General features: G+C 34.1%; 2 protein-coding genes across 3 annotated transcripts in view; one reads left to right on the top strand and one right to left on the bottom strand.

The window, feature by feature from the left end:
- Positions 1-6,214, top strand: part of LRRN3 (leucine rich repeat neuronal 3) — a 37,317-nt gene extending 31,103 nt beyond the window's left edge. Inside the window, exon 2 of the mRNA XM_019925317.3 lies at positions 3,214-6,214. Coding sequence (XP_019780876.1) covers positions 3,572-5,698 — 2,127 coding nt within the window. The 5' untranslated portion in view covers positions 3,214-3,571 and the 3' untranslated portion in view covers positions 5,699-6,214. The remainder of the gene's footprint in view (positions 1-3,213) is intronic.
- The window catches only part of IMMP2L (inner mitochondrial membrane peptidase subunit 2), a 905,154-nt gene that overhangs the window by 460,068 nt on the left and 432,979 nt on the right, over positions 1-12,107 (bottom strand). The gene's annotated exons all lie outside the window — the stretch shown is intronic.

A 12,107-nucleotide genomic window follows, 5' to 3' on the forward strand; every position in this document is an offset into this window, starting at 1 on the left:
CTTCCTACAGACCTGGAGAAATAAAATTTGAATTTGTTCACCACTTTAAGAACCCTCCTTATTTTCAAAAGCTTGCAGAATAAATATAGTTCAAATAGGGTTGTTTCTGGCATATGGCTATGCCAAAATGATGAAATGAGGTCAGAATAGAGTTTCTAATTAAACATAAATATAAATTTAAGAAAATACAAAAATTTTAAAACAAAAAGTGGTATTATTAGGTTAACATCCCCCCAAAAAGAATGTTTCACCTTGAACATTTCTAATCCTCTAGTTAACATAAAGGAGAATATAGGAGTCTTTTTGCTCTGCCAGAGAAAGTGGATATAACTGGTTATTTGGCAGAAATTATGATTGCTCAGTTCTCAACCGAGTGATTTATGGCAACATGCAGAAATTTATACTTTGTACCTAGGTTTTTTTCTTCATTTTGAGAATAAAGAGGCAATAGATTTCTATTTTAAGTTTTATCCAGATGCCTCTCCTATGTGCTCCCATTTCATCACTGACACTGAATTGTAACCATCTGTTTACCTGTGTCTCCCCAGAAAGACTGAAAACTTATGAAGGGAAGAGACCATATTTAAGTCATCTTTTTATCCTCCAACTATTAACCCAATAACTGGCACATAAAAGGTGTTCATTAAATGTTGACTGGATAAATTGAGGAATAAACTAAGATATAATATTAGATTGACTTAAAAGTCTAGTTCCTTTGTATTACACTCAAATTTAATCTTTGGATTTTAGTAATAAAGGTAACACACATTCTGTGTAACTAATAGATTTACCCAAGTTAAACCAGTTGAATACTGAAATTAGGAAATCAAACAAACCGAATTGCTTAAATTGTATGTAGCAAACATGAATATGTCCATTTATTAAGTAATATAATTCATTTATCAGTTCACTGAAAACATTTCTTGAGCATCTACTATGTTCTAATTACCATGCCCAGGAGCTGGCAGGCCTCAGGCTCTCAAGGAAGTGAGTGTCTGGTGGGGCAGAGAACCAACTAAATATTCTGACAGAGGTGTGTGCTGGGGCCATTGAACGACCTCAGAGGGCAGCTAAAGTACAACTGCAGGGAGGGGTTATATGGAAGGCTTCACAGAGAGGTGATGCTTGAACTGAGGGTTGATAAAACAGCAATAATTAATGTAAAACAAAGAAACAGGCAATCCAGGCAGAGAGAAAAGGGTGAGGCACCCACAGTTCTACTGGCAGAGAGAAGGCTGCATATAGAAGAATGGCAAAAAATGACAAGAAACACAGAGAAAAAGAGGAGGGACCCCAGATTGTGTAGGGTTAAGGATTTATAAAACATCTTCAGGGAAGAAGCAGTTGTATTAAATTCTTTCCTCAAGGGGCTTAGAGCTTACTTAAAACAGATTAAGAGTAATAGGTGAACAGTATTTAAAAAAGGAATTTTGATCAGCAAATAGGTGAAGTAACAAAACAAAACAAACAAACATAAAAAGCAAAGACACTTAATTCAAGATAACTTAGGAGTTATCTGAACTTCATGATCCAGTTTTATCACATCTCTTAAAGGATAAGAGGAGAATTAGGTGTGACTTTGAACTATAAATATTCCAACAATTTTGAAAACCAAAGAATGTTTTAAATTGAAAAGAAAGTGTTTTATCTCTCTGTAGAGACCATATCTCCAAATACATTGATCTCTGTCACTGAAGTACCTACCTTAGAGTCACTGAACAATGCCATTATAAATGTCAATATTGGGCAGAGATGAAAGAAAAGAAGAGTATTCACAGACTGATTATTCAGCAGACCATTACTACTGGTAGGCAAGAAGTCTCAGAATGAACAGTCCAGCCATGCTCCAGCTGTCCTGCACACTTGCGGGGAGAGCTCACGGGCAGTCCAACGGATGGAGTGTACATGTAAAAGTAATGTGGTGTTTTACAATACAGCACATATCAAAATTGCAACTTGGTTTCAGATTGCTTATTGTTATGATAAAGACATCAGTAACCATTTAAAAGAAGGTACATCTAAGTGTCTGTATTAGTGATGTAATCAAAGTTACTTTTTCATTGTTAGTAACTAATGGAATGTAAGTTATTTTCAGGGAAAAATAAAACAGTCTAACATTAATCTGAATTTCAGTCAAGTATGACAATATACAGGTACATCTACAGCAAGTTAGACTACCTTTTCCAAAGGCTGCAAAATTCAAGTCACTTTATACAAAGGAGACTATGGAGAGAAGTATGAATTAAAATGAAAAATTCAGCGAAATTCCCCAATTTCTAGTTCATTTTATAATTTTATTTCTTAATGTCATCTCCTGGGAACCTGAGGAACCACAGGCTAACTCATTTGATTGTAACTGAACAGTATTATTTATTTATAAACTTTTAATTTTGCCTCTCTAAGAGAAAATAAAAAAGTCATCACTGAAAGGTTTTCTTTTTTTCCCCCTATAACTAATTGTCAAAGAGAACGACAAATAATAAATTACAGGCTATAAACAAGCAAATATCTGAAAACAAAGACAAATTCTGGCAGAATAATTTTTACGTTTAATGCAACTTCAGTCTTCTAAAGATCCACTTTCACAGCCATAAAAAAGAACGAAATAATGCCATTTGCAGCAGTATGGATGGACTTAGAGATTGTCATACTGAGTAAAGTAAATGAGACAGAGAAAGACAAGTATATTGCTTATATGTGGATCTAAAAAAATGGTGCAAATGAACTTATTTACAAAACAGAAATAGAGTCACAGATGTAGAAAACAAACTTATGGTTACCAGAGGGGAAAGGAGGGGAGGGATAAGTTGGGAGATTGGGATTGACATATACTATATATAAAATAGATAACTAATAAAGACCTACTATAAAACACAGGCTAGTCTACTCAATACTCTGTAATGGCCTATATGGAAAAAGAGTGTATATATGTATATGTATAACTGATTCACTTTGATGTACACACCTGAAACTAATACAACATTGTAAATCAACTATACTCCAATAAAAAAAAAATCCAGCCTATCCAATGTCTGGGCCAATAACTATTAAGGACAGTCATAACAAGGATAAAGTCATCAAAACATACTGAATTAACTGTAAACTAAGAATATTATATATAAGATAATCATAATCAGTTAATGGATATTGTGTTTTTTTCCCTTTGGACTAATTATTTTTCTCTTTTTTCTTTTATATTTTATTTTATTATAGTTAGCATCATGCTGCTATTCCTGCAAGTACTGAACAAGCATGGGATTTGAATATTACACTCTAAATAAATGAATTGCTTAATTTCCTCTGACCATCTATACATACTCCATCTTCAAAAAGTATATCAATATTCTAACATAAAGGAGATAGGAACCTTTTCTTCAATATGCATGACATTTCTGGACAATGCAATTGTGGCACTGGCACGTTTTTCCATGAAGAAAATATTTGCAGTTCTATGGCATTCATCATTTGACAAAAGCAACTATTTTCCTTATCTATCAGCTCTTACTGATCTTACTAGCAGTGGCCGTGGAATCCTTAAGGACCCATTAAATCTCTGAAGAAGAAAGCTAAGATGAAGGACCTGCCACTCCAAATTCATGTGCTACTTGGCCTAGCTATCACTACACTAGTTCAAGCTGTAGATAAAAAAGCAGATTGCCCACGATTATGTACATGTGAAATCCGGCCCTGGTTTACACCTAGATCCATTTATATGGAAGCATCTACAGTGGATTGTAATGATTTAGGTCTTTCAAATTTCCCAGCCAGATTGCCTGCTGACACACAGATTCTGCTCCTACAGACTAACAATATTGCAAAAATTGAATACTCCATAGACTTTCCAGTAAATCTTACTGGCCTGGACTTATCTCAAAACAATTTATCTTCAGTTACCAATATTAATGTAAAAAAGATGCCTCAGCTTCTTTCTGTGTACCTAGAGGAAAACAAACTTACTGAGCTGCCTGAAAAATGTCTGTCTGGACTTAGTAACTTACAAGAACTCTATATTAATCACAACTTGCTTTCTACAATTTCACCTGGAGCCTTTATTGGCCTACATAATCTTCTTCGACTTCATCTCAATTCAAATAGATTGCAGATGATCAACAGTAAGTGGTTTGAGGCTCTTCCCAATCTGGAGATTCTGATGATTGGGGAAAATCCAATCATCAGAATCAAAGACATGAACTTTAAGCCTCTTATCAATCTTCGCAGCCTGGTTATAGCTGGTATAAATCTCACGGAAATACCAGATAATGCCTTGGTTGGACTTGAAAACTTAGAAAGCATCTCTTTTTATGACAACAGGCTTATTAAAGTGCCCCATGTTGCTCTTCAAAAAGTGGTAAACCTCAAATTTTTGGATCTAAATAAAAATCCCATTAATAGAATACGGAGGGGTGATTTTAGCAATATGCTACATTTAAAAGAATTGGGGATAAACAATATGCCTGAGCTGATTTCCATCGACAGTCTTGCTGTGGATAATCTTCCAGATTTAAGAAAAATAGAAGCTACTAACAACCCAAGGTTGTCTTACATTCACCCAAATGCATTTTTCAGACTACCCAAGCTGGAATCACTCATGCTTAACAGCAATGCCCTTAGTGCCCTGTACCGCAGTACCATTGAGTCTCTGCCAAACCTCAAGGAAATCAGCATACACAGCAATCCCATCAGGTGTGATTGTGTCATCCGTTGGATTAATATGAACAAAACCAACATTCGATTTATGGAGCCAGATTCACTGTTTTGCGTGGACCCACCTGAATTCCAAGGCCAGAATGTTCGGCAGGTGCATTTCAGGGAAATGATGGAAATCTGTCTCCCTCTTATAGCTCCAGAGAGTTTTCCTTCTAATCTGGATTTAGAAACTGGGAGCTATGTTTCCTTACACTGCAGAGCTACTGCAGAGCCACAGCCTGAAATCTCCTGGATCATACCTTCTGGTAAAAAACTCTTGCCTAATACTCTGACAGACAAGTTCTATGTCCATTCTGAAGGCACACTAGATATAAGTGGCATCTCCCCAACAGAAGGGGGTTTATATACCTGTATAGCAACTAACCTGGTTGGTGCTGACTTGAAGTCTATTATGATCAAAGTGGATGGCTCTTTTCCCCAGGATAACAATGGATCCCTGAATATTAAAATAAAAGATGTTCAGGCCAACTCAGTTCTGGTGTCTTGGAAAGCAAGTTCTAAAATTCTCAAATCCAGTGTTAAGTGGACAGCCTTTGTCAAGACTCAAAATTCCCATGCTGCCCAAAGTGCTCGAATACCATCTGATGTCAAGGTATATAATCTTACTCATCTGAACCCATCAACTGAGTATAAGATTTGTATTGATATCCCCACCATCTATCAAAAAAGCAGAAAACAATGTGTAAATGTCACCACAAAAGGTTTGCACCCTGATCGAAAAGAGTATGATAAGAGTAACACCACAACATTTATGGCCTACCTTGGAGGTTTTCTGGGGATTATTGGTATGATATGTCTTTTCAGCTGCCTCTCTCAAGAAATGAACTGTGATGGTGGACATAACTATGTGAGAAATTACTTACAGAAACCAACCTTTGCATTCAGTGAGCTTTATCCTCCTCTGATCAACCTCTGGGAAGCAGGCAAAGAAAAAGGTACAGCATTGGAAGTAAAAGCAACTGTTATAGGTGTGCCAACAAACATGTCCTAAAAACAACTAACTAAATCTACTTCAAAGAAAACTCAAAACTGTGGTTGTACTTTAAAAAAAAAAAAAGGCAGAGAAATAATACTTTGTAGAAGGAAGTTTAAGCTTCACCAATGCTGCTCCTGACCAATGGACATATGTACAAGTTCAGCATTTTAATTAACTGGCTTCGAAGGGTACTGTGGCAACCAAATAAAACAATTCCATTTTCTAGAACTTTCATGTAACTTTTATGTCTGGACTACAGTTAAAGTGGACAAAAACATTTCTGTATTTTTTTTAAGTATATAAGAGTAGTTGAACTGAGCAATACCTCCTCCTGTGTTGTATTACACGTTAGCCACGAGTTTTTGCAGTGACCAGATAAACTTGAATTGACACGTGGTGTAATAAAATGGACAAATTCTGTAGAGTAGACACAGTGAATATGTGGACCTCTTTTATAAGGAAAAATACATTTTGGATTAAAATCAATTGCTTTTGTCTTGTTTTTGTTTCTAAATAAAGAATAACTTCTGGGAAATATCATTTGATCAGATATCATTTAAATGACAATGTTTTCAAAAAGTGTTTTTCTATAATGAAATTTGGAATGCTAAGAGTAAGACACTTTTACTGGGTGATGTAACTACATTTTTATAATGCACAAAAATGGATTTTAGAAGGCACTTTATCAATATTGAAAGAAAATAATAACATTGTACTTAACCCTTTATTGACAGAAACCAATCCTCTTGGAAATTATGTATTCACTTATAGATTTTCTTTTCGTAACAAGCAGCTTTTGGAGTGGATTTAATTACTAAGTTCATACAATATAAATCCAATATCTAAGGAAATGAAAGTCTTATTTTAATAATTGGTAGTAGCTCAACATTAGGCTGCTTGCTTTGCAGAAAATATTGCCAAATTTCAGTAGGACTTATGATCTAGGTGTAATTTTCAAATCTTGCTGTGATTGTAAACACTTAATGAGCTTCACTGCAATAACAAGCAAACAATCTAATAATCTTCTATGTTGCAAATACAGCAAGGAAACATGTTCTACATGACCCCCAAAGAAGGAGGTTTATATACTTGTATAGCAACTAACCTAGTCGATACTGAGTTAAAGACAGTTATGATCAAAGCGGATGGTTCTTTTCCCCAGGATAACAATGGATTTTAGAACTCTAGGAGACTAGGATTTTTAAATTTTATTGTAAGATATACTGAATTCATAGTGGAAGAAGTTCCAGAGTTCAATAGAAATTTAAGAGGACAGTTTTGCTCATGAAAAGCTTCTGAGACTAAAAAATTAAGTGCAGTTTTCCATGACTGTAAGGCACCTAAATAACACAGCTTAGAAAAATTGAGAATCACTGAATTGAAGTGCTAATAACATTACTAATTATTTTAGAGTCTTATACAGAAAATACAAGAAGTTTACCTGGAAAAAACAACCAAGATTTTTAGGGCTTTAGTCATATTTACAAACAAAAACCCATAGTCCTACAAAACCAATGTATTTGTATACAAAGAAAACATCCTGAAACACTAAAAAAAAAATTTACAGAAGGTAATAAGCCTTACTTTTTATAGGCAAATTGCTTATCTCTACAAAGCTACAAGTCTTCCATTATAACTGCTACTTAATCTGTTCATAATCAAGTGTTTAAGTTTTCTTACCATAGCTTTCTGCATATCATCAACATGTCACTGGCCTGTAAACATTTCTACCACTGAAATCATATCAGTTTATTTGTTAATACTAGACATTTGCTTTTGTGATAGCACTGACAGTTTCTAATTAAGTATTAGCTGTTTTTGACAATGTTGGAAAGTAATTGTTATGAACTCTTTAAAACGAAAGGACAACTGTGTTAATTTTAACACAACCAAAATATGAAAGTTGCTAATTAAATGTGTTTCCCTAACACAAATTTTACAACTTGATGAATCACTATCACAGAGAGGCTGACATTAGAACTTATCAGTAAGACATGCTCATACATCACAAGAGGTTTCAGCACCGCGGACAGAGCTTTTTAAAAGAGCTGGGCTATTTATCAAAAATATAGGAGCTGAAATATGACCTATTAGGATGCAGGTATTGTATAGGTCAGCAAGAACTTGCTCAGATTTCTTGTATGTTTCTATTTTCATGAAGAACTATATCAAACATATGGTAAAGCTGAGAATCCATTTCAAGCTAAATTCTTCTTAGAGAAATTGCAGTAAATAAGTACTCGGAATAGATACCTAACGGTGAGCGCTAAAATGAAGTATTTTTGTTACAGCTGAATAAATACAGATGCTCAAAGCAAATCATGATCCTATTTACTTGCTCAAATTTTAATCTAAATTGCCAGTGAGAAAAAGAAAAAGACATTTGCTTCAACAACAGAATGGCATTTCATACTCCCTATATTACCTCCTAAACCCCACACAAAATTAACTAAGCACTGGTTAAAGTACTCAAAGCATGTAACTTACAATTTGGGGATACCAAATGGATACAAAGGCAAACTTTGCCTAAAATAAATAAAATTCTAAAGTTTATATCTCTATGAATGCCACATGATCCCCTCACATTGCATGAAGGAAAACATTTTTTTAGAAAAAAATTTTACAAGAATTATATATGTTATAATTTTAGAAAAAAATAATTTGACAAGAATTATATATGTTATAAATGTTATAATTTACACTACAAAATAAATCCAAATTTTCTATAAATAAGCATGTCTAGTTGAATACAAAAATGCATACAATGTGAAGCAAAATGTGCAACTGTCAGCAAAGCCAAGTAAAACAATATGCTGCCAGTCATATGTAACCATTTTACCTAGAAAGAAATAAAATAGATTTATGGTACATATGTCAGTCTGTTGATACTTACTGCAGTTCTTAAATTTATTCTAATTAGGTAAAAATTTCTTAAGCAACACTATATAACAGCAAGCATAATTTTAACATTATAATTCCTTAGTCTATTCATTTAACTATATTTTCTTTTGTTTATATTCAATATATATGTATTGTATGGCTATTAGTCACTGGAAAAACAGAAGTGAACAGGACAAATTCCCCACCATTAAGGGGCTTATCAACTGGTTTGCATTCTGGTTATGTATCACTGATTTCACAAATATGTGTTAACTATGTTACCTAGTGGAGACCCAGCTTCAATCCATACTTTCACAGAATGGTAATGTTCAGAAAATCAAATTTTTTTTCTTTGGTCTAAAATATTTTATCTATCACAACATGTTGATATAGGAACTTAATTCAAATTTATTATTGATTTTATTCACAATAGATAGATAGAAAGATAGATAGATAGATAGATACTAGCCTTTATTTAACCATCCTCAGACTGGTTAAATAAACAGGCATGTCTACTTACCATAAATTATTCCTAGGCACAAAAACATGGATAACTAATATGTTTCCCCTATTTTCAACATAGAATGATCACCCAATAAATATAAGTTAAATTCAAGAAGGTAATCTAGCACTGCTAAAATGTTTATGTATTTTATGAGGAAGACCAACTTACTCTATCCACTCTTATAAAATCTTCCAACAACTATGAAGAAAAATTCCATAGATTAGCCTTTTACATGAAAAATTAGAAGTGATAGGTCAGTAACCAATAAAGCAAACAAAACAACTAAAAGTTTAAGAGCATATATTTGCTAAAGAAAGAGAAAACTCCAATAAAATGTTCTCACAGCTGTCATAAATAGCAGGAAAAAATTCTCGTATATGTAAACATAAAGCAACATCTTTAGCTTCATCACAATGCTGACTTTCTAGGAGACAGGGAATTATAAATAGTAATTATATTGTGGCTACATTTTCTTTGATTCAATCTCTGTCTCTCTTGTCTCTCTTTCTCTAACTTGCCAAAACAAATGATAACAAATAAGTAAAAGTTTTTTCAAAGAATATGGTTGTTACAGGTATGTTTAGTATATCAAGCATCCCAAATGGTCATTTGGGGATAAATCTAAACAGAAAGACTAAAATCATCTTTTCTTTCAAATGGTAGTATTTTCACCCTGAGTTCTCTAGCCCCCACCTTGATAATATTTTACCCTGACTAATGCATTGCTAACTAGGCTGTTGCTTGGGAGCATGGCAGTATTGTACTGGAATGAAAGAGCCATGCCTGTCATGGAGTTCTGGAAAATGAAAGAAACTGACTCCAGTTTCAACACAATAGTGGCTACTTTCATGTGTTAGTTTGAAAAGTGAGGACTTTATTGTTAGGAGTGACCACCAATTTGGTTTATATTATTTCTCTGAAGCAAGGGAAAAATAAAAACACTATTTGTACACAGGAATAAAATGGCAAAATCTGAGTTAATTGTAATAGCCACATATATCCAATTCCAAGTAAAATTATTAAAATACAAGCTTTAAAGAAGAATATTCTAGTAAAATATAGATTTTTTTTTTCCAAAATCTGGCCTAAACTTTCCATTAATGATATAACAAAGGTGCTTTTGAATTGACTAGTAAGCATTCAGTATTCTCAAGTGAGAAAATACATGAAATAGAACACAATTCCTTTTTATTCCTACTGAAAATAGACAAGCCCATAGAGATTTCAATCTACCTATTCTAGTTCACTTTACATATATATTAGAGGGCTCTTAGCTTACCTTTGAATAAAGCCATATAGTCAATGCCAAATAAGAGGTCATGTATATAACAGATACATCGATACAGTTTTCTCTTAAAAGCAAAGTGAGGTATTTAAATAAGTAATAAATTCAGAGCAAATTTATCACATATGATTTCAAAATCATTGTAGTGTGGTCCAGAGTAACAAAGCATAGCAAAAAGAACTGTGGTTAACCTTGGCAAGTCTTTCAAAAGAGTGAACTATAATGGCATTTGAAGACCTCACAGTGCTTTGTGTCTTTATCTTTTCTAACTCTAATACATCTTCAAGAAACTAATACCATTATGTGACCATTGTAAGGAAAATCCAGCTTCTCATTAAAATATATGGTTTGGTGTCAAGTCATTGATTCAAAATCCAATTGTGATATCCATTTATAATGTTTATCAGCCTCTACAACAAACAATGGAGTAAACTTAGGACATAAATTGACCTTCCTAATCCTAGCACTGAAGGAATCAGAGTGTAATAAAATAACTTCCCTGTCAGTTGAGGTACCAGATTCAAGGTTGGTAAAGACAAACAGTTCTTAAACCATCAGAGGTGTTATAACTACAGGAATATGATCAAACACACTGAAAGAGTTCTTCAAAAGAATACTATATAAAATTGAAATTCACTACCAAAACTGGGATTAAAGACAGATACCTCTGGTAAACATCCCTTTAATAATGATTGCAGAGAGGAGTCATGTAGTCAATAAAGAACAAAAAAATCATGTCCCCAAAATAACTTTAAGGCTTCCGGGATTCCCATCCCTGTTTCCTAGTCAATCAACAAACCAACATTCCAATATATGGTTTTTACATTAAATTGTTTATTTTATTAGAGTTTAAAAACACATTTACATACAAAATGCATGAATTTATATAACTATGTGATTCTAACTACCCAATTCAAACCCTTGAGTGTAAAAATAAGAATCCTTCAATAGAGAAAAGGTATAAAAATAGAAGGAAATAAAACATTTATTTTTTTTTTCTATCAAAATGCTTATCTACATATATTCATATAGATTTAATAGACTGCATTGAAAAAACGAGCTACATCAAAAACAACCGTGTTAGGTAAGGGGAGTTAGGTTCTTCCAACCAATGGGTTACGTGCATCTCAGTCCAGGCTCAGGCCTGAAGTCACAATATGATGCTTGAGAGATTTTCTTGGCACATATAATGCATAGCAATTAATAAATATATTATCAACATTATATTTGAATAAATATACATTCATATTTCCTTGAGTAACAAGATAAAAACTAGAAAGGAAGGAAACAAACACTTACTGAATGCTGAATATGTGCCAGACTAAAAATTTGCTATGGTCATAAGAAATCCACTACAGATCTAAAGGAGAAGGGGTGTGGGAAAAATGAATATTTACCATCTTTTTTTTTTTTCTTGCGGTACGCGGGCCTCTCACCACTGTGGCCTCTCCCGTTGCGGAGCACAGGCTCCGGATGCTCAGGCTCAGCGGCCATGGCTCACGGGCCCAGCCGCTCCGTGGTATGTGGGGTCTTCCCGGACCAGGGCACAAACCCGCGTCCCCTGCATCGGCAGGCGGACTCTCAACCACTGTGCCACCAGGGAAGCCCACAATATTTACCATCTTACTATGTGTCAGGCATCCTGAGGAATGTGCTTGCTCACCCTCCTGGTCTCTGTTTCTCTATATGCACGCCTCTCTCTCACATGCGTGTGACACACACACACACACTTATCTTAATTCAATTTTCATGAA

Source organism: Tursiops truncatus, chromosome 9, assembly GCF_011762595.2.
Source record: "Tursiops truncatus isolate mTurTru1 chromosome 9, mTurTru1.mat.Y, whole genome shotgun sequence".
Lineage (NCBI taxonomy): Eukaryota > Metazoa > Chordata > Mammalia > Artiodactyla > Delphinidae > Tursiops > Tursiops truncatus.